The sequence below is a fragment of the Oryx dammah genome, unplaced genomic scaffold, assembly GCF_014754425.2.
Source record: "Oryx dammah isolate SB20612 unplaced genomic scaffold, SCBI_Odam_1.1 HiC_scaffold_1, whole genome shotgun sequence".
NCBI lineage: Eukaryota > Metazoa > Chordata > Mammalia > Artiodactyla > Bovidae > Oryx > Oryx dammah.
In genome coordinates, this window is record NW_024070185.1 from 75585715 (window position 1) to 75610046 (window position 24332).

The 24332-nt window shown below is 39.2% G+C and overlaps 1 protein-coding gene across 3 annotated transcripts in view; it reads right to left on the reverse strand.

Annotated features, from left to right (window-relative positions):
- The window catches only part of GKAP1 (G kinase anchoring protein 1), an 87698-nt gene extending 67620 nt beyond the window's left edge, over positions 1-20078 (reverse strand). Inside the window, exons 1-4 of one of the 3 annotated variants that reach the window (XM_040244484.1) lie at positions 19842-20078; positions 19272-19406; positions 5744-5995; positions 2781-2924 (exon numbers count right to left, since the gene is read on the reverse strand). In XM_040244484.1, coding sequence (XP_040100418.1) covers positions 2781-2924; positions 5744-5953 — 354 coding nt within the window. In that variant the 5' untranslated portion in view covers positions 5954-5995; positions 19272-19406; positions 19842-20078. Of the gene's footprint in view, positions 1-2780; positions 2925-5743; positions 5996-6273; positions 6297-19271; positions 19407-19841 lie in introns of those variants that run through there. The other 2 variants (XM_040244502.1, XM_040244493.1) reach the window with 2 other exon arrangements.
- Positions 20079-24332: the final 4254 nt, after the last annotated feature.

A 24332-nucleotide genomic window follows, 5' to 3' on the forward strand; every position in this document is an offset into this window, starting at 1 on the left:
AAGGACAGGGAAGCCTGGCATACTGAAGTCCACGGGGTTGCAAAGAGTCAGACATAACTTAGCGACTGAATGACAACAAAGACCAAATACGTGACATTTCAATTTACTGAACCATCAGTCTATTTGGTTCCTAGTTTTCTGCTATGAAATATGGTCAGACCAGTGACCTAAAGATATGTTTTTGTTTCACTTCAAAGTGCAATGACCTGTATGAGTTTTTCCAAAACAAGTACCAAGTAATGCTTTGGAGAACAAAAGTGATGAATTTTGTTGCTAAAGAAAAAGTAAAAAAAACACACATAGAGCACTCTTTATAGTGAAATCAGGTGCAAGTCAAACTATCACGAAGAGACTTATTATACCAGCCACAAAGTTAATGAGAAATATCACTCTCACAAACAAAAAAGAGAACAAGCTATTGGCAAAACACCTTTATCAGGTGGACTAGAGGATACAGTATGAGGAAACAATTAGCTATGCACATGCTAGCAGACATTTCACTTCAGAGTTGGACAAAACCAGTGATATGTGGTGTCTGAATCAATACAACAGGAGAAAGAAATACACAGAATCTCATCTATTTTTCATTCAACATCCATTAGAAGAGATTTTTCTATTATTTTTAAAACGGCAACACTGGAATCAGTACTGTGTGTGCTAAGTCACTTCAGTCGTGTCAGACTGTGGGGCTCTATGGACTGTAGTCCACATAACGTTAACTGCCACCTCGACTTTCGTAAAATGTTCTAGCTCCTTGGTTTTTATTAAAACAAAAAATAAGTGCTGTCTAAAATAAATTTCTGTTCCCTGTAACAAATTTTTTTCAAACTACACTTTCACTTTGGACATTAAATACAATGTTCTCCTTTTATGCCGCAGAAATTTTTCTTCTGTTGACATGAGATTAACTAAGATCCAGTGCTTGCTTCTAAGGAGATGTAATGGATGCTTCTTTACTGTCTATCTTGTTACTGTTTAATGCAGCTCTCAGATTTTATGCTGAGGCTTAGTTGATGTAAATTTATGTTATCACTTTGACGATTTAGGAATAGGAAACTTTTTCTTGGTATTACTCTTCTGTATTTAAAATAAATAGTCATATAACAGACAAGATTTCTATATCCAGCTTTTCAATCGGCTCAGTTTAAATGCCATTCTTTTGGCAGTGGATATCCAGTTTCCCCAAAACCATTTGTTGTAAAGACATACATGGAGTTTCTCACAGTGCTGTTGCCCTGTGTGAAGAATACCCACCACAACTGCACGCCTTCTGCCTACTACAGTCAGTCTGGTCCCTATTTTTAAAATCTATTATTCCACACAGTAAAATGGATTCCAAGTGGTATACTGTCTATCAGTTCCAGAGCTTGCCTTATCTCTTTACTTATCAGTGTAATTATCCCAGGAACTACGCTACTTCCCAGGACTTTGATTATTTTCCTACAAGTCAGACTTCCAAATAAGGTACCAGGTTTCCCTAAGTGACCCATCAATAGTATATCTAGTAGAAATTCCTCAAAGTTCCTCAGCCTTGGATGACATTTTTAGATAGGGTTAGGGCCAAGTTAACTATTTCTTTCTCCTAATCACCTGGTCATTTTGGCAGTAATCAATGGGGGCAGGAAAAAAGGCAATAAATATCTGTTCTTAAGTTCCCATATTACATGGAATTTATTTTGATGCAGAATTGAGCAGTTTTCCTTTATTAATTTTCCAGTGCCCCTTGGGCCACTGGGAGAAATTCTCTCTAGTGAAGACACTGGCAAATTCTATTACTGTCTAAACAAGTGTATCATTAATAATACTTGTAAACCAGAATAAAATGTCATAATGAATGCTGCAAAAGGAAAAAAAGAATCAAATAATCCCCCTAAAATAAGACGATTTATCCAGTTTACCAGTACCTTGAAATATCATTTTTGCACAGCTCCAGTGTAATAACAAATGCTTGTAATGATGAGCCTGAGGCACTACAAATTTCTACAGAAAATGTTTTAATTAACATAGCTTATGTTAAGAGCATGGTTTAGTATAGTTTAATTCTTTTAAAACTGAAACTCAAGCACAACAGGTATAGCCACTCCATTAAGCCAAACATCTGCTAAAATAATATTTATTTCCAACAGATCAAATGACAGTTTAACAGATAAGAAAATAACTGTTCATTTTTCATACATACAGCATCTGCTAGAGTACATTCCAAATTTAGTATGTCATTTTCCTGAATACCACAAACACAAAAAGAAGCTGATTGGTTTTATTAAATTATCTCTTTGATTTGCTTATTAATGACATTTATTTAATAGAGGCATAAAAGAAGAAAACATTGCATAAATAGGTTTAAAAAAAGAAACGTCACAAACTATTTTACAAGACTGAAAAGGAAAAGTTTCTCCTCAAAGTCTTTCTTCTTTAAACAAAACCGTCGCTGAGTATTTCTAGTTAGCATTGGTCTTACAAATATGATTTTCTTTAAATAATTTAATCCTGTTTTTCTATCTTCCCTATCTCTACCTCATTTGTAAAAAGGCAGATGAAGTAAAAACTCAGAAAATAACTGTTTGAAACTAACAAACTAACAAAAGTAATAAATGTGTCTATTTACTTTCCTAGTTAGATAAAAACCAGAACCTCTTATTAAAAGTAGCATACACATGTGAGTTAATCCAATATAAAATGCTCCTCAGAACAGTAGTGTCATGGTTGGATGCACTGCTATCTAAAAAATGCCAAAATTCACTGAAAACTAAAGCAAAACAACTTAATTTACTTAGCTGTACCTGCTCATCTCTTTGTCTCCACTCTTGCCAATTTTCTTCTCGTGAATCCTTCTGTACTGGGTTTGGTAATGAAAGCTCATGTTGAGCATTACAAATGGCATGGGAGGATTTCTGTGGAATTTTCTTAAAAGCAAGATTCCTGAGCTATGGAAAAAACAAAAAAAAATATTAAATTCAGTTTACCAATACTGGGATACTAATGATTTTTTTGGAAGTTAAGAAATCAATATTTTTATACTTCTAAATACTCATTATGCTAACTCACAAAGTCACTATGTGAACTTTTGTAATCTTTGTAGAATTTCACCAGCATTTGTGAAAATTTTGATGGATTTCTAGATGAAACGATTAGTAAGTAAAAATGGATTATACTCTATTATACCATCATTTGAACCAATTTAATGATCCTGGATTACTAAAGGGTTTATAGGAATAGAGAACAGGATAACAAGTGTGCTCTTAAAATACAAAACAATAAAGTTCAGTAAGATTAAACTTTAATGGCTTATAAATTAAAAGTTTAAATAGTGAGAGAAGATAGCTTGAGGAACTCTAGCAACTACTTTGCTAGTCCTGAAAAATATAGAGCCTACAACTAGCAATATATGGTTAAGAAAATACTTTAATTGGTTACAACAGTCCAGTGGGGAAAGAGGACAAATCAAAAAGGTCTGTCTTAGGTGACACAGATTGCTCTACATTAGTAAGTTTGAGGAACTTTAAAAATATGATGACAAGAGACAGAGCAGTTCAAACATTCACGCCCCATGATTATCTCATTACAGATGTCTGCTGTTTACATTTAATGTAGAATAATGAGCTTCCAATGCAGCAGACATTAGCATCTACCCTAACAATGTTTGCAAGGTAAAAAGTTCCAGAGAGAACAGATGCTAATTTTGTTCCGCTTATATTGTAAAGACTGTAGCAATTTCCTCTGTATCTCTAAAAGGGGAAAAAAAAACACCCAAAACTTGTGATCTAATAGCTTTAAAGATTTTTCCAATAAAAGCAATGGATAAGTTTTTCAAAAAATACAGGGCCTAGCCCACAAAGTAACATAATGAATTAAAACTGTACTGGCCAAGCCACTCCCAACAGTAAGAATAATCTGAGACACAGAGGTTGAAACAGGGAGAAAAGTACTGAGAGGCTATTATGGACTAATTGTATTCCCTCAAAAAATATGTTGTAGGTCTAACTCTTGCTGTCTATGAATATGACCTCATTTAGAAAAAGGATCTTTGCAAATATAATCACGTTAAGGTTAAACTGAATTAGGCTGGGCCCTAGTGAATGAAACGTATAGACAAAGATATACGAAGCCAAGGAACACTGAGGACTGACAGCTACCGTAAGAAGCTAGGAAGAGAAGAGAGGAAAGGAAGGATTCTACTCAGACAGAACCTGGTCCTGTTAACACCATGGTTGGAACTTCTAGCCTCTAGAACTGTTAAGAGAATACATTTCTGTTGTTTTAAGTCACCCAGCTTGTGGCATTTTGTTACAGAAGTCCTAAGAAACCAATAAAGAGGCTTTAAATCAAGGATCAACAAGTTGACTGATAATCAACAGACTAATCTGCAGGAGAGAGTGATAAGATACAAATACTGCTTTAAGCAGGTGGTTTCTGCTGTGGGAAAGCCAGAGTAGAGGAGATGCTGCTAGAGATGAAGCCATGGCAGGTTCAGTGCTGATTTATTACAGAAAATAGACTGACAGAACTATAGCTACACAAGTGGAAAGGGAGGATCCTCAGGCTCATTCTCAGTAATGCAATGTAAACCCCACTATTACCGTATTTTCTGTTCCCCAAAATCATCTTTAATTCCAAAAAGAAAATGGTAGGCAATCAAAAGTTCTTCTGTAAGACTGGACTTCTGAAAGGTTATATAGTGAGAAAAATGTCTTTTAAAAAAGTGACCCTGTGTGGCAAAATTTTAAAGAGGTACTCAGAAAGCAATGGCAATGGAAATTAACAAATTGAAAAGGCTTTTTCGCAGTCTTGGTATATTATAAAATGAATATAGAGAGGGAAAAAAACACTTTTACTACTTCTCTTATTCAGTGATAGAGAAAGGTCCTTACATACCTTCGACTCTATTAAAAGATAAACACAGGCTAGAGTTGTTTTTCAGTATTACTTTTAAAAATAAATGGGCACATTACATGTTGGTCATATAACTCATCCTAGGAGTATTTTGGGGAGAAGGATCTGCCATGTACTTACTACTCTTAAGAAACAGATGACAAACACATAAAAATGTATGCATTTCAAGGCTAGTCATAGGATTATTATCTATAATAATAAAAAAAATAGGAAACCTAAATGTTTATCACAATAGTCTGATTAAGTAAACTATGACAAAGCCACATACTTTTAAATAATGTGGACTCATTTAAAATAATGTTGATTTTTATTTACTCACATGGAAAACTGTTCATGCTAATTTTTAAAAAGCCAGTTATAAAAGTCTATTATATAATTAATTTTCATTTAAGTTAAATATGAATGTAGATATGTGTGTACACGTCTATATATTCAACAAACATATATATGTGTACAGAAAACACATACCAAAATATTAATTTGTTATATCTCTAGTTATACTCCCTAGAGAATAAATATTTTTATTTTATATTCACAATTGATTTTTTTATTTATTTTTTATTTTATATTCACAAATGATCTTTGTTTCATTTAAAGACTTCCTGTGTTTTTCAGAACTTTTTGGAATGAGCACATAAACTTCCACAGACCAGGGAAAAAAAGGCGTTCAATATGTTCATTACATTAGACTTCAAATACACACAAATTCATATATTTATATATACATTACAGTAATAATTACCAAGTACCTATGGACCAGGAACTGTGGATACATGGATCAACAAGATAGTAACTGTCCTCTTCATGCTTACAATCTACTGGGCAAGCAGACATGAAATAATTATATTGCTACCTCATTCGCTTCACTCTGCTGCTGTTCCTTCTTTTTTCTTCTTTTCTCTCTTTTTTTCTCATTTGTAGTTGATTTATTTGTTTGAGACTTTCCAGTATTTCGACCTTTGCCTTTTCCAGGCTCAGAATCAGAACCACTGCCACTATCCACTTGCAACAAGGCAAAACGAGAGGCAGTAGTGGGGACAGAACTAAGTACTGCTGAGGCCATTGTAAAGATTTTCTTTCAAAATACTTCTGTCAAGAATAATTCCTGTGGGAAGGGAGAAAGGAGGCAGATGAGTAAACACAGTAAAATCTGTTTTAGATTTCAGAACAAACAGAAATACAAACACACTTCTCCTGACACTAGATTTAGTAACATTTGGATTCATACCCACAGTCCTACTGGCAATAACATACTTTTTAAACTTAACAACATAAAATTGTAAATATAAAACAAAAAATTATATACTGAGATTTCACAATTATTACAAGGCTAACATCAATATATTCATTTTTCCATACAGTTCCCCCAAATTAGTGACTTACCTCTTTCTTTTAAATACACCACCATATACCTATGAAGTACATCCTAAGTCTGCCATAATACGTACATATATGGAGAACATCCTAAATCAATACAGTTTATTAATACAATGAAAAAGTACATATATCATTTTTCACTGCACTAGAGATCACTGGTCCTGCTGCTGCTGCTGCTAAGTCGCTTCAGTCGTGTCCGACTCTGTGCAACCCCACAGACGGCAGCCCACCAGGCTCCCCCATCCCTGGGATTCTCCAGGCAAGAACACTGGAGTGGGCTGCCATTTCCTTCTCCAATGCATGAAAGTGAAAAGTGAAAGTGAAGTCACTCAGTCGTGTCCAACCCTGAGCGACCCCATGGACTGCAGCCCACCAGGCTCCTCCAGGCACAGGATTCTCCAGGCAAGAGGACTGGAGTGAGGTGCCATTGCCTTCTCCCACCACTGGTCCTACTACATGCTTATCCTCAACTTCGAACACAGGGAAAGAGGAGTAGGAAAGGAAGAACATTCTTAACATATACAAATTCTGCCTTAAGTTTGATTCTAGAGTGACAGCAAAATAGAGAACTTCCCCTGGAGAAAGGAAATGGCAATCCACTCCAGTATCTTGCCTGGGAAATCCCATGGACCGAGGAGCCTGGCAGGCTACAGTCCACGGGTCGCAAGAGTCGGTCAGACACTACTTAGCAATTAAAACAACAGCACCACGACACATGCAAAGCCTGAAAATATTCATAACCAACAGAACCACACATCAAAAATTACTGAAGGAGGTTCTCTAAGTTACAGGGAAAATCATCCCAGACAGAAATGTGGCTCTTCACAATAGACAGAATAATACTGGAAATAGTCACTACATTGGTTAAGTTCATAAAAATTTCTTCTATGTAAATGTCCCTAAAGCATGACTATTATAACAAAATTATATATATATATAAATTACATATGTAAAATTAAAACTATGTAATATATAAATATTATAAATTATATATAATATTAAAACATAAGAAAAATAATAGCATATATTGTTTTTATAATTATACATGTCAAAATAAAATGTGTTATCTCAATAGTTTAACAAAGAGAACTTAAATTCTCTCAACCAAAGGAAACTGTTCAAAATCACCTTCTACTGTTATCTTTTAGTTAACTAATCTCAGTGCACCCTTTCAGTTTTTTTTTCTTTGATTGTAGCTAATTCACAATGCTGTGCTAGTTTCAAGTGTACAGAGAAATGATTCAGTTATTTATACACAGGTATATATTTTTACTCAATTATTTAAATATATATATATGTTATTTATGGGGCTTCCTGGTGGCTCAGTGCTAAAGAATCCACCTGCCAACGAAGGAGATGCTGGTCCAATCCCCACGTCAGGAAGATCCCCTGGAGAAGGAAATGGCAACCCACTCCAGTTTTCTTGCCTGGGAAATATTGTAAACAGTGCCCAATGTTCACAGCAGCACTATTAACAATAGCCAAGACATGGAAACAACCTAAATGTCCATCAACAGATGAATGGATAAAGAAGATGTGTGTGTGTGTATGGTGGTGAAGGTGAAGTCGCTCAGTTGTGTCTGACTCTTTGCAACCCGTTGACTGTAGCCCACCAAGCTCCTCTGTCCATGGGATTCTCCAGGCAAGAATACTGGAGTGGGTTGCCATTTCCTTCTCCAAAGGATCTTCCTGACCCAGGGATGGAACCCAGGTCTCCCACATTGCAGGCAGATGCTTTAACCTCTGCACCCTAATCCAAGTCATCTGTTTGTGATATACAAACACAATGGAATAATACTCATCCATAAAAGAGAATGAAATAATGCCATTTGTAACAACATGGACCTACATATGATCCCTTACGTGAAGTAAATATGACAAAGACAAGTATATTATATCACTTATATGTGGAAACTAAAAAAATAATACAAATGAATTTCTTTACAAAACAGAAATAGACTCATAGACATAGAAACGAACTCATACTTACCACAAGTGATAGAAGGGGTGAGGGGAAGTTTAAATTAGTTTGGGATTAACATATTCACACTATGATATATAAAACAGGTAAACAGCAAGCACCTACTGTATAGCAGAGGGAACTATATTCAATCTGTAAACAATGCTGCTATGAAAACTGGGTGCCTTCATGGATTACAGCTTTGTCATGGCATAGTGGCTTGTATAACTCAATGAAGCTATGAGCTGTGCTGTGCAGGGCTACCCAAGGTGGAAGGGTCATAGTGAAAAGTTCTGACAAAATGTGGTCCACTGGAAGAGGATATGGCAAATCATTACTGACTCAAGAAGCCCATGAACAGTATGAAAAGGCAAAAATATATGACACCAGAAGATGAGCCCCCCAGGCCAGAAGGTGTCCAATACACTACTGGGGAAGAGTGGAGGCCAATTACTAACAGCTCCAGAAAGAATGAAGCACCTGGGTCAAAGTGGAAACAGTGTGGATATATCTGGTGATAAAAGTAAAGTCTGACATTGTAAAGAACAACACTGCTTGGAACCTGAAATGTTAGGTCCATGAATCAAGGTAAATTGGACATGGTCAAGCAGGAGATGGCAAGAGTGAACATCGACATCTTAGGAAATCAGTGAACTAAAATGGACGGGAATGGGCAAATGTAATTCAGATAACCACTACATCCACTACTGTGGGCAAGAATCCCTTCAGTTCAGTTCAGTCACTCAGTCGTGTCCGACTCTTTGCAACCCCATGAATCGCAGCACGCCAGGCCTCCCTGTCCATCACCATCTCCCGGAGTTCATTCAAACTCACGTCCATCGAGTTGGTGATGCCAACCAGCCATCTCATACTCTGTTGTCCCCTTCTCCTCCTGCCCCCAATCCCTCCCAACATCAGAGTCTTTTCCAATGAGTCAACTTTTTGCATGAGGTAGCCAAAGTATTGGAGTTTCAGCTTTAGCATCATTCCTTCCCAAGAACACCCAGGACTGATCTCCTTTAGAAGGGACTGCTTGGATCTCTTTGCAGTCCAAGGGACTCGCAAGAGTCTTCTCCAACACCACAGGTCAAAAGCATCAATTCTTCGGAGCTCAGCTTTCTTCACAGTCCAACTCTCACATCCATACATGACCCCTGGAAAAATCATAGCCTTGACTAGACGGACCTTTGTTGGCAAAGTAATGTCTCTGCTTTTCAATATGCTATCTAGGTTGGTCATAACTTTCCTTCCAAGGAGTAAGCATCTTTTAATTTCATGGCTGCAGTCACCATCTGCAGTGATCTTGGAGTCCAAAAAAATAAAGTCTGACACTGTTTCCAATGTTTCTCCATCTATCTGCCATGAAGTGATGAGACCAGATGCCATGATCTTCGTTTTCTGAATGTTGAGCTTTAAGCTAACTTTTTCACTCTCCTCTTTCACTTTCATCAAGAGGCTTTTTAGTTCCTCTTCACTTCCTGCCATAAGGGTGGTGTCATCTGCATATCTGAGGTTATTGAGATTTCTCCCGACAATCTTGATTCCAGCTTGTGTTTCTTCCAGTCCAGCGTTTCTCATGATGTACTCTGCATATAAGTTAAATAAGCAGGGTGACAATATACAGCCTTGACGTACTCCTATTCCTCTTTGGAACCAGTCTGTTGTTCCATGTCCAGTTCTAATTGTTGCTTCCTGACCTGCATATAGGTTTCTCAAGAGGAAGAGTATCCCTCGTCAACAAAAGAATCTGAAATGCGGTACTTAGGTGCAACCTGATAAACAACAGAGTGATCTCAAATCATTTCCAAGGCAAACCACACATATTCACACTATGATATATAAAACAGGTAAACAACAAGCACCTACTGTATAGCAGAGGGAACTATATTCAACCTGTAAACAATGCTGCTATGAAAACAGGATGGCTCATAGCTTCATTGAGTTATGCAAGCCAGTATGCCATGATAAAGCTGTAATCCATGAAGCCACCCAGTTTTCATAGCAGCAGTGTTTACAGATTGAATATAGTTTCCTCTGCTATACAGTAGGTGCTTGTTGTTTACCTGTTTTATATATCAAAGTGTTAATATGTTAATCCCAAACTAATTTAATCTTCCCCTCACCCGTTCTATCAACATCACAATAATCCAAGTCTACGCCCCAACCACTGATGCCAAAGAAGTTGAAGTTGACCAGTTCTATGAAGACCTATAAGATCTTCTAGAATTAACACCAAAAAAGATGAAAGATGTCCTTTTCACCATTGGGATCAGAAGGCAAAAGTAGGAAGTCAACAGATATCCGGAATAACAGTCAAGTTTGGTCTTGGAGTACAAAATGAAGCAGGACAAAGGCCAACAGAGTTAAGAGAAGATGCTGGTCACAGCAACGCCCCTTTTCCAACCCAAAGGATTTCTCTTCACATGGACATCATCAGATAGATAATAATGAAAACAGACAGATTATGTTTTCTTTGCAGCCAAAGATGAAGAAGCTCTATACAGTCAGTGAAAACAAGACCTGGAGCTGGCTGTGGCTCAGATCAAATTTCAGGCTTAAAATGAAGCAAGTAGGGAAAACCACCAGGCCATTCAGGTATGACCTAAATCAAATCGCTTATAACGATACAATAGAGGTGATGAATAGATTTAAGGGATTAGATCTGGTAGAGACAGTGACTGAAGAACAATGGACAGAGGTTTAGTAGGCCATGACCAAAACCATCCCAAACAAAAAGAAGTGCAAGAAGGCAGGGTGGTTGTCTCAGGAGGCCTTACAAATGATTCAGGAAAGAAGAGAAGCAAAAAGCAAGGGAGGCAGGGGAAGATAACCAAATGAATGCAGAGTTACAGAGAACAGCAAGGAAAGGTTAAGAAGGCCTTCCTAAGTTAACAATGCAAAGAAACAGGAAAACGATAGAACGGAAAGACTAGAGATATCAAGAAAATTCCTTCTTTCTCTTCAAGAAAACTGAATATATCAAGGGAACATTTCATGCCAAGATGGCCACAATAAAAGACAGAAATGGTATGGACCTAACAGAAACAGAAGATATTAAAAAGAAGTGGCAAGAATACACAGAAGAACTATACAAAAAAGATCTTCATAAGCCAGATAACCACAACGGTGTGATCACTCACCCAGAGCCAGACATTTTGGAGTGTGAAGTCAAGTGGGCCTTTGAAAGCATCACTATGAACAAAGCTAGTGGAGGTGATGGAATTCCAGTTGAGCTGTTTCAAATCCTGAAAGATGATGCTGTGAAAGTGCTGCACTCAATTATGCCAGCAAATTTGGGAAATTCAGCAGTGGCCACAGGAGTGGAAAAGGTCAGTTTTCATTCCAATCCCAAAGAAAGGCAGTGCCAAAGAAAATGTTCAAACTACCACACAATTGCACTCATTTCACATGCTAGCAAAGTAATGCTCAAAATTCTCCAAGCCAGACTTCAACGGTACATGAACAAGAACTTCCAGATGTTCAAGCTGGATTTAGAAAAGGCAGAAGAACCAGAGATCAAATTGCCAACATCCGATGGATCACAGAAAATGCAAGAGAATTCCAGGAAAACATCTGCTTTTGCTTCACTGACTACACTAAAGCCTTTAACTGTGTGAAATTAAAAGACACTTACTCCTTGGAAGAAAAGTTATGACAAACCTAGATAGTATATTGAAAAGCAGAGACATTACTTTGCCAACAAAGGTCCGTCTAGTCAAGGCTATGGTTTTTCCAGTGGTCATGTATGGATGTGAGAGTTGGACTGTGAAGAAAGCTGAGCGCCAAAAGATTGATGCTTTTGAACTGCGGTGTTGGAGAAGAATCTTGAGAGTCCCTTGGACAGCAAGGAGATCAAATCAGTCAATCCTAAAGGATGCCACCCCTGAATATTCTTTTGAAGGACTCCTGCTGAGCCTGAAACTCCGATACTTTGGCCACCTGATGTGAAGAGCTGACTCAGTGGAAAGACCCTAATGCTGGGAATGACTGAAGGCAAAAGAGGAAGGGGGTAGCAGAGGATGATATGGTTAGATAGCAGCAATGGACATGAGTTAGCATCAATGGACTGACCCAATGGTCATGAGTTTGAGCAAACTCTGCGAGACAGTGGAAGACAAAGGAGCCTGGATTGCTGCAGTCCATGAGGTTGCCAACAATCAGACATGACTCAGCAACTGAACACAACAACAAATTAACACTGAATTTTTGAATTAAAGTTTTCTCTGGATAAATGCCCAGGTTGGGATTGCTGGATCATATAGTAATAACTCTGTTTTTAGTTTTTTAAGGAGCCTCCGTACTGTTCTCCACAGTGGCTGCACCAATTCATATTCCCACCAACAGCATGAAAGTGTTCTTTTTCTCCACACCTTCTCCAGCATTTATTATTTGTAGATTTTTTTTAGATGATGGTCATTCTGACTGGTGCGAGATGATACCTCATTGCAGTTTTGGTCTGCATTTCCCTAATAACGAGGCACATCTTTTCATGTGCCTGTAGGCCATCTGTATGTTGTCTTTGAAGAAATGTCCATTTAGGTCTTCTGCCTATTTTCTGATTGGGTTGCCTTTTTGATATCAAGCTGTATTAGCTCTTTATGTATTTTAGAAATTAATCCCTTATTGGTATCTTTAAGCTTTTAAAGAAATTTTTAAACTTATGATATCAAAGGTCCTCTAATAAAAGTATATATATAACTGAATCATTTTATTTACACTAGAAACACAACACTATAAATCAACTATACAATAAAATTTTTTTTAAAAAAGGTCCTCTAGTAATATCTAACCCAAATCCTTTGGCTTTACAGATAAGACAACTGGTACTTAGACTGGTTAAGCCATTCTGCAACTTACTGTCAAAGTCAGGACCAGAAATTAGATTTGCTTACATTCTGAAATTTCTAAGAAGCCTTGTAACTACTAGAAGACTTAGGTACTCTCAGTTCAAAATAAACCGATTTTCTTAATTGTGAAATTCATAAATGTTTTACTTTGAAATGAATATATAACTGAATAAAATATTAAGTTTAAAAAACTAAAGGAACACTTCAAGTAACCAGCACTGAGATTAATGAAATGTTAACCTACCATATGGGTCTCCCCAACAGCACCCCCCTAACACCCAACCTGTTCAAAGATAATTTATTATCCTGATTTGTGTGTTATTTATTCCTTTTTCTTTATAGTTTTATCATGTGTCTGCCTTGAGTGAGCCACAGTGCTCACACCTAAACGACTACTGTTATTTCCACAATGTCCTACTGCTTACCCAGGACACCCTACTTATTCATTGCAGAAGGAGACTGTTTAAAAGTGTGAATACCAGGAGGTAAGGATCATTAAGGTACATTTTGAAAGCTAAACACACTGTGGTTATCATGTTTTCACCCCCCAGGAGGAAACAAAAATAACAAGCATATATTCAATGTTCTATCTTAACCTAACAATCCAGAAATTATTTAGAAATTTTTCAGTTTTTTGTTAAACAAAAAAATCAAAAGAAAAGGGAAAATCAAAAGAAGAGCTGATATTTGAAGATGCCATCTAATAGTTACAAAATCAAAGTATTTTTATTATAATATCATGTTAATACCTATTGTTCCTATGCCCAGAAATAAATGAATTATGATAAACTACCACAACATACAGAGATGACATTACACCAATAAAATTAAGACATATTTTTAGGCTTAACTCTTTCCCACCAACATGAGAATTAAGGCTTTGTAAGTTATTAAAAAGGAGAAAAATGCTACAAAATGAAAAGAAATTTTCAGACTCAAAAATATTATAGAAAACATTAATTCTGCTTCCGCTTCAACATGCCATGTTAAAATCCTGTTAAGTTTTAGTAGTTATGACCACTTTAGGTTCACTAATCCTACACAGTTGTTCTACAACTACTGTATTTAATTTTAACTCTTGCAACTATAAACTGCATATGATAGCTATTCAAAAATATTCACTGCCCCTCCCTGAAAAAGAATTATGTATCACTCTCATGTTGAATGCAGACGTGGCCAATGTGACTTACCAGTGAAATGTAAGCTTTAAAAGCCAGAGCGTGGTGAGCCATGTTTTTTTCTCTGCTTCTGTTACTGCAGAAGCATATGCTGAGATGAGGTCTCCATCAGTCAAGTCTGATGGAGTCTGAGACTACAATGAAAAAATCTCCTTACTAACCTGTAATGGATATGTAGCTTGAGTAGGAAAGCAACTTTGCTGCTTTAAGCTGCTGAGGTTTTCAGGTTGTCACTGCAATATTATCTAACCTTATCATCACTAATAGCTTACACAAATATATTTCCTCTCCAATTTAGGACTGATACCAAAACTGAATTTCATTTCTGGATTGTCCTGCATGAGTGAAATGTTCAGAGACATTCTAAACATCTCTTACAAGCTCACAGAAATTGTTTTTCTTTGAAATGAAAAGGAAAAAGTTTTTGGCCTTGAGAATTTGCAGTTGAGCCACTGAAAAGGGTCAAAGACCTAAAGTTTTTATCTAACACTACATGAAGAAAACACCAATCTACCTGAAACCCAAGAATCACAGTAGTGACTATGTCTTAAATAGTGGACACACATGACAAATGTTTCCTGAATGAATGAGAAGAAATAATAAAAGTGAAAAGAAAGCATTAGAATACATTGTGTTAACTGAGAAAAGAATCAGTGATAAACACTCAAAATAACTTTTTCTGATTAGGCAGCTACCTATGCTACACCTTAGCAACCCATGTGCTTAACTAATGAAAGGCAGGCAGAAAGGGGGAAATGTTCACCTGCGATGATCCCTTGTTTGGTCAGGGGCTAAAGGTGGGATAAGAGAAGAGTGGTAGCCACCTGTATTAGACTTTATATAATCGTAAAATTAAAGACAAAAAATAGCTCTACTTAGCAGCTGAGGGAGTAAAGAGACGGGACAACAGGAAGGGCTCATCAACTGTATCATATGTTCTACTTTAAAAAAAAAAGTGATAAACAGACAACACATCAACTCCCTCATTAGTCATGAGAGGAATCTATATATCAAAAATGTATATACCATACACTAACCAATACTTCACAAGTGGGAAGAGGGGTGAAATGTAAACTTTAAATAAAAGAAGGAAATAAAAATAATCCCCAGTTTGTAAACATGTTAGTTGTTTGCTAAGTCACTTCAGTCATGTCTGACTCTGTGTGAACCCATAGACAGCAGCCCACCAGGCTCCCCTGTCCCTGGGATTCTCCCAGGCAAGAACACTGGAGTGGGTTGCCATTTCCTTCTCCAATGCATGAAAGTGAAAAGTGAAAGAGAAGTCGCTCAGTCATGTCCAACTCTTAGCGACCCCATGGACTGCAGCCTACCAGGCTCCTCTGCCCATGGGATTTTCCAGGCAAAAGTACTGGAGTGGGGTGCCCTGAGATGCATGGGGCTACCCATGATGCCTATCTTCCTTTCTATAGTTTTCATTATTTTCCCAAATAGTCTATAGTGACTTTCTATAAGAAAAAAAACATCTCATCTTGAAAAGGGAAAATGGCTATCTATACCCAAATTCAAAAAGGAAAACATAATATAATCAATGCAATATTGATTTTTCTGCCCTGTGTCAAAACTTAGAAAGGGCAACTACAGGTCAGAATTAACAATGACATGCCTCAGGTCCCTTATGTTAGTGACTGAGAAGACAAATGACAGAAAGCAATTGTTAAAAACTGATTGTGTTGCATGTTTTTAAGAGAACACTGCCTTCATTAACAAATTTTTCTGAATTTACAAAAAAAAAAAAATCATGTCATATAATCCAGAAATTCATTTGAAACTACTTTTTAAAAATCTTAAAGAGAAAAAGAGACAAATAAGCAGACCATAAAAACATTAGACTTTTAAAGACACTATTTCAGGGAAAGGGCTAGGGTCAATATTCTTGTGAGGGTAGGGTTAGAGGTCTTGTGTCCTACACGTCTGCATCTCCACCTATAGTCATATCAAAGAGATACTTAGGTAAACAGATGCAAAAGGAGCTCTTCTCCCTCCACCATTTTCCCGTTCTTTCTCTGTCACATGGTCTTTAAAATCTAGGTAATCAAATGCTCAGATATTTATATACATACACTTAAATAACATGGAGATAATTAGGGTACACAAAACAAAAATATAGTAGACATGTACTAAGTTACCTACATTGGTCAATCTATGAATGTAATGGCTAGTGTTCTATCTTAAATAGTTACACATTACTAAAATACTACACAAATCAGTTTTTTTGGTCCAGAAATGTAATATCATTTTCTGTTTATCCCTCTTCCTGTTAAGTTTTCTTTTAAAAATAATGTCAAGGCTAATTTAAGTAGTTGAAGGAAGACAAAAGTTCACAAGATAACTTGAAAACAAATGCACAATAAGTTTACAAATATAAACATGCAGGCAACTCATCACATGAAGTGCAATATTTTATACTTTCTTAATGAACACCATTAGTAAAAACTATTCCTCTATACTTGAAATTGCAGTAATATCAAATGACAGGGAAGTCTCCACTTTATACTCAGTACTAGAAAAAAATTACTTATTATTAATATTAGAACATATGTTAGGATTTTCAAAAGCAACTGTCCTTCCTCAGACATTGTATTCCACCAAAAGAATTACTTAGTACTTCCTTGATGGCACAGTAGATAAGAATCTGTCTGCCAACGCAGGACACATGGGTTCAATCCCTGGTCTGGGAAGACTGCGCATGCCACATAGCAGTTAAGCCTGCGCACCACAACTGCTGAGCTGGAGCACCTAGAGCCCCTGCTCCACGGCAAAAGAAGCCACCACAATGAGAAGCCTGTGCACTGCAACTAGGGAGTAGCCCCCGCTCACCAAACCAGAGAAAGCCTGTGCACAACAATGAAGACCTAGCATAGCCAAAAATAAATAAACAACAACAACAAAACTACTTAAAACTTCCTGACCACACATTTAATTTTACTTGTTTATAGCTTTTTGCTATGCCTTCTGCCTAAAATGCTCTATATCTCTTCCACTTACAACCTGTTTTTGGGTTAGCCACAAAGTTTTTTTATGTGGTTTTTCCATAAGATCTTACAGAAAAACCTAAAGGAACTTTTTGGCCTACCCAGTATTTGTTCCTCAAAATCTTGCTCAGGTGCTAGCATCTCTAAAATGCTTCTTCTAACCTGCCTGTTTAATCGTTTCCTCCTCTGCAATATTTCTGTACTTTATATTTACTTTTATTACTGGATAGATTTAATTAAAATTATGTTTATTGTGCCCAGCTCTTTAAAATCCTGATTTCAACATCCTGAAAGGCAAGGGCTCTTCTTTCCATCCCCAACAAAATCACAGGATCTGGCACACAAAAGATACGTTTATTGAATTTGGTTTTTTAAAAAATATTTACATTCCCGAAGTACACAGCTATCTACACATTCAAAGACCTGCTCTAAAATAGAATGTAGCAAAATGCAAAGTGCACTAGCGATAATCCTCAATTCCCAAAATGCAAATGTGAGTTAACAGTGGTTATTAGCAGTTCAAAGTTGCAAGTGCCATTCTACTAACTCATCATCACCACAACTAATTTCATTTAGAAGGTATATTTATTTAGGAAACAGAACTGGTTTTAAAGCATTAATTTAAAAGAACTAGAATACACCAGGAGCTTAAGTAAATACGTTTTTTAAATGAATAGCCTAAACTTCAAGAAGCAGGTTTTATAAATGGCTGAGCCTCTTGGATTCCTCTACCAAAGTTCTGAGAAAAAGTGCCACTATGATATTATTCTTCTTGACTATGATCATTCTAGGGTCAAGAAAGATGGTAGCAGTAGCCATCCTTCAGTCTAGGGAACCATAATTAGGGCACTTCAAAACTGATATATGTATACGCTCCTCAATCAAGAACAACCAAAGATATACCTTTTTATAAAAACGATAGTGATCTTCCACTAACATAACCAACCTGTAAGCCTGGTGAAAAAAGAAATGAATACAGTGTGGTCTCATTGAAAAGTGGCTTAGATTTTAAAAAACAAAAGCCATAAAATGAAATGGCACTGAGTATGAGTGACTTAATATCTGGTGAAAATTTTTTGTTGTATTTTTTTCATGTTCTGTTCCTCAAATAAGGCAACTACACAGTATCTTTCATTTTGGCATCTTATACACTAAGGTCCACAACCAATAAGTCCCAGGAACATACCCAAACTTTGCTTTCAACGAACTTAATACAAACATTTTTTCCCTTCATAGTTCAATACTGTCTCCCATCTCTAACCTGCAGCATCTAATTTCTGTAGATTGAAACACCTAAACAAAAAGTACAAGCAGGTACTGAGTGAGGAACTAAGGGACTCTCCCATGAATAAAGCACACGTATTTTCAGTAGTCCCAATGATCTCTTTCTGCTCAACTTCTGAATTCTTCACTCTTTATAGAGTGAAGCCACCTGATTGATGTCTTATAGCTAAGTTTGTTGTTAACAAGTATGACATCATCTTCCGTTAATCAGGATCTGACTAATGCGAGCTTATGTGTTATGAACCTGTTGAGAAAAAAAAATTCTGTATTTCTACAGATTTTTTATATTTTTAATTGCCACGAAGTTTAATATTCGTATAGCTGGCAAGTCGAATTTATTAAACTGACGATTCAGGTTACGCTTACAAGCACGTTTACTATGTAAAGAAGCAGACAATAATGAAAAGTGTAGAGAATATTTCCGTGGCTGTCCAGTAGAGGAAAGACGATTTTTCTCATTAGTGCTTCTAAGGAAAGCCACAGAACTTACTCAATTGGAGACTCTAGGTAAAGTTAAAAATGAAAAATCTAAAAGTAGTTGGAGAGAAAACACAATTTAATAAGCCATTTACTGTTCAATATCGACCAAGATCCCTAAGTGTTAGAGATGACAAAATTTCTGGAAGACTGCTTATTACAAACAGTAACTGCAAAAAAAAAAAAAAAACTCAAAACTCTTCTCTTTTTTCAATAGCTAGCGGGAGAAGGAGGAGCAGTTTATTCAAGAAGTAATTTACTATACCTCATGCATGAACGAAAGCCAAATTTCACCCATAGGCTGTTAACCGATGCTCCCAAACTTACTCTCGCAAAGTACAAACGAGAAAGAAACAGGGCTGGGAGAGACCGAACTCTGGCAAAGAAGCGGTTTCAAAACCTGCAACGGAGAAAAACAGCGAGTCGGGTCGTTGCTCCAGAAATTTCTGAGCGCCTGGCTTCCCGAGAGGGAGAGCGATGCCCGCGGCGGGGAGGGGGCGGCGGCACCTGTCACTCGGCGGCCCCGCGACCGCGGTCGCCCCCTGGCCCGGCCCCCGCGGGGTCTCGGGAGGCGCAGGCACCCCCGGTGCGCCCGGGCCTGGGGTCGGCGCGGGTCTCTCTCCGCCGCCCCCGAGCTGGGCGCCTAGGGCCTTCCTGAGGAGCGGCCCTCCCGCGCACTCTGCCCAGTGGCTCCGGCCAGCGGGGCCCGTCGCCTCAAGCCGAGTCCCCAACTGCCGAGCCGGGGCGCCCGGAGCGGCGCGGCCGGGCCGCCACCACTGCCTCAGGGGCGCCGGAGCTGACCCCCCGCGAGGCGGCCCGCCCTCCGCGTACTCACCGGGCCTCCCCGGCCGCCGGCGCGGTCCTCCTCTCCCTCCTCCCCCCGCCGCCGCCGCCGCTCCGCGGCTCCCGGGGCGGCCGCACTGGGCGTTGGGACTGCGCTGGGTCAAGTGTCGGGGGCAGGGGAGGGCTCGCACCGGGCAGGGGTCGCGCGGCGGCCCCGCGAGCGGGCGCCGAGCACTAACGGGCCCCGGGGCGTCGCGCCGGGCGGACGGCGGCAGGGAGCGCGGCTGCGGGCCGCGGTGAGGGGCGGAGAGAGCGCGGCCGTGAGCCGAGGGCGGGAGGGAAGTCCCGGCTGAGGGGGCGGCGTGAGAGCCGCGGGGCGGAGCAGGGGAGGGGCCTGGCGCGCCCGCCGCCGCGCGCTGGGGTTTGTTTATTTTCTCGGTTGGTTGCGGCGCTGGCGCGTGGGTAGAGGTTTGCCGGTGACGTGAGCGCCCAGAGTTGGGGGAAAGGACCAGAACCACCTGCTGGAGAAGGGGAGCTACGGGGGCCGAGCAGGGTCCTAACGTCTCACGTAGGCGGCGGCGCCGCGGTCTTCTGGGTTACCGGGAAGGGGAGAGCTTTCCCGGAGTGAGTGGGAGGAGGGAGGTCTCCCGAGAGAATAGGACTCCAGGCCGTTCCCCCTCAGGTCGGCGGCTTCACCTGCATCGCAGAGAACTGAGAGCCCTGCCGTGGAAGGAGGCCCGGGGAACATGGGGGCCCGAATTCCCAGCCTTTCGGGGGCCCGACCTCCGGTCGGTTAAGTAGGGATGGTCCTGCAAACAAGATTTGAATAGAAAGGCTGCATCAGCTCTCTGCAAGGAAAATAACGAACATGGATTAGTTAGTTCTCTGTAGAGTTATCTCCCTTAGTATTCCATCAAGTAGTAGGATTCCCGTTGTCCAAGCCAAGTTAAGCGACTTAGCCAAAGCCTTACGTCTAATAAATGGCAGAGCAGGAACCCAACTGTCCTGACTTCGTATTCTCTGCTGCTTACCGTTGCACACGTTATCTTCCTAAATCACTTTGATTTCAACTAACAGTAGACGCCCCCATAGGTAAGACGCTGCAGAGTTACAGAGGGAAGTTGAAGATGTTATCCTTGCCTTCAGAATAAGGGATAAAACAGTTATAATAAAAGATAAATCATGATAGGTGCCACGAGAAAAATACAGAGTACTGCAGAATATCAGGGAACTGCTCAGACCTGTCTGGGAACGAGGAAAGAAAGGCAGTACGGAGGGAAAGGCATTTGAGATTGACCTTGAAGGAGATAGGGATGGTTTTACAACGAGAAGAGATAACATGAGAACTTATGTGAAGGTGAATCAGTGAAAGTCGTGTTAAGAAAAAGCAAATGGTAACATTCTAGGGCATGTTGAGAAGTGGCAGACAGCGAGGAGAATGGGGCCTGGAATGCTAAGTGTAAGAATTTGTATTTAAAACATTACTTAGTTTTCGTGGTTTAAAAGATTGGAGGTTTACAACAGGGACCTACTGTGTAGCACATGAAACTCTACTTAATGTTATGTGACAGCCTGGAGGGGAGCAGGGTTTGGGAAAGAGTGGATACATGTACATATATATGGCTGAATCCCTTCCTTGTTCACCTGAAAGTATCACAACATTGTTAATCAACTATACCCCAATACAAAATAAGTTAAAAAAAATAATAAAAGATTGGAGGTTTAAAAGCTTTGCTTTTCTTTCACCTCTCTGTAACTGGATACAGAAATTAGAGGTGGGAAAATGGTCAGATAAACTTGCAATAGGCCAGGTAAAAGGTATTGATAAATCTGGACTAAAAGGTAAAGGCAGGAGAAATTTTAAAAGAGCTTGGCTAAAAGGTAATGTGGAACAGAATCTACAGAATTTGGCAATTGATTCATTGGTTTTCCAGTAAGAGGGGATAGCATAACATGCATGAAGGAGGAAGAGAAAAATAAAAGGTATTGGAGGGTTTGAGTTTGGAGATAATTATAGAAGATAGAAAAATGACAATTATCAGTAGGAACAGGAACTACTTTTTGAGAGATCAGTTTAGACTTGGATATTTAAAGGTCTGAAAGGTTGTTGAGTCAGTCAAATAGAAGTAGACAACTAAGAAGTTAGACGTAATTTTTTGAAGTAAGAGAAAGAGGGTTGAACTAGAAGATAGTTTGGGAAGTTCAGCCTAGCAGTGATAACACTGTGAGAGAAGAGAACAAAGGACAGAATCTTGGAGAACATCATCTTTAGAACCTTGTGGTCAATGGCCCAGCAGCACTGGCATCACCAGGAGGTTTGTTGGAAAGGTGGAATCTCAGACCTGCTGAAGTCGGGTCTTTGATTTAACAAGAACCCCAAGTGATTGTATCACCTTGAAGTTTAAGAAGCTCAGACCTAGACGAGAAAAGCCAACAAATAAAGAAGGGATTTCATCCAGATAGAGAAGTCAACAAAGAAAGAGAGGAGGAAGTGGGAGGAGAACCAGAGTAACACAGAGTCACCAAAGCAAGATACATTGGAGTTTCACAAGACAGGGTTAGGAAGGAGTGTTGATCCCAACATCCAAAACCACAGAGGTCAAAAAAGCACCAGGAAAGAAGGTATGTTTGAATTTGTGATTAGGTGATGTAGTCATTATGACCATGTTGTTCTAACTGAAAGCTTAGACACCGCCCCTTTGGGAACAGCCTGGAAATATAATCCCTCCAGTCTCCATATGTATGGGACATCCTGAAGTAGGCTTGTGGATCTGATAGCGGGACAAAGCAGACATTCTTTTCTAGTTGCTTCTATTTTCTCAGTGAAATAAGAAACATCATCATTTTAGGGGACTGCCATTTGTCCATCACAGTGTATTCTCTCATTCTTCCTGGGCACAGAGACATTTTTCTCAGGCTTTCTTTCAGTTGTGAGTGAAGGGAAGTCGCTCAGTCGTGTCCGACTCTTTGCGACCCCGTGGACTCCTCTGTCCATGGGGTTCTCCAGGCAAGAATACTGGAGTAGGTTGCCATTTCCTTCTTTCAGTTGGGTATGGTCAAATGTGAAGTTATTGCTACTGGAATGTGAGCAGAGATGATGTGAGCTACTTCCAGGCCACTATGCCTCCTTCATTCGTTTTTTCCTTCCTGCCAGCTAGATTATGCAGATGACTACAAGACCCTGAGATTGGCAGACAGTAAGAAAGAAGGTGTAGAGATGAAGAAGAAGGGAATTGAGAGAAGCATGGTAAGGTTTCAGGCACTGCTAAGGGCCCACATGAATTTGTAATGAGATCAGTCAGTATAGTGAGGGCTTCCCAGGTGACTTAGACAGTAAAGAATCTGCCTACAGTGCAGGAGACCCAGGGTTGATCCCTGGGTCAGGAAGATACTCTGGAGAAGGGAATGGCTACCAATCCAGTATTCTTGCCTGGAGAATTCCATGGACAGAGGAGCCTGGTAGGCTACAGTCATGAAATATGTCAGTATGATTGCACATTTTTCTCCAGCCAGATTTGGTTGCTCATGTGCAGGCACTGAGTAGGCAGTCTGATTACCCAGGCCTGAGATTTGGTCAGGCAAGTATGATGGGGAGAAATGGGCAAAGGGTAGTTGAAGATAGATGCAAAGGAGCCATTCCAATTTCAGACATGGTAAGAAGGAAGGATTTGAGAGGGAAAGGTGGAGAACTGAGAGCCATGGGGAACTGTGAAAAGGTGGGAGAGTGAGTGGAATGTGTTGAATAATTGCTGGAGTTTAGGTACCTTAGAGAACAACCTGAAAAAAAGAAGAGATGGGTTGGAGAGTAGCTGGCTTGAAATTAAAATTAGAAGTAATGACAAGGTATAGGGAATGACCATAAGAGTGGGTACCTGAGATGCAGAGGGCAAAGATCATTCCAAGAGAGGTCAAGGAATTGAGAGGCAGTAAGGATTTGAAAGATATACCTTGTCCTAAAATCTACAAAGAATGAAGAGCTGAATTCTCTGAGTTAGGGTGTTCAAGGCCATCACTGCTTTAAGATATTAAACTCTGGCAGTTATGTTTCATTTACCCAAGTGTTTTAGTGTTGTGTTACTAATGTGGGATTTGTAATTGCTTCTCTTTGACCCCTTAGATTACAGACGGTAACTGCTTTCTTTAAGAGGAAAGGCCCATCTGTCTGTATTATAAAACACACACATGCCAGGATTCCCAATTTAAATGACTCTGCTTTAGAATTTGTCATAAATTACTCTCTTCTACCTCCAACATGTATCTTCAAATAGACACTTCAAAAGTGATGCTAGCCTTGCCACAACAAATAATATGCTGTAAATACTCAATGTCTGTGAGAAAAACCTCAGCTATAGCTTAAGTTACCAATAAGTATGGATTGACTAGAGACCTGACAAGTTGAAAATAAGATTTCCTGTAGTTTAGACATGATGCACCACATTGTATAGCATAGGTGCACTGGAGTCAGACTGCTAGGTGTTGAATCACAGAATCCATCTCAGGGTTATTGTGAAGATAAAATATTAATATATATATATATATAATA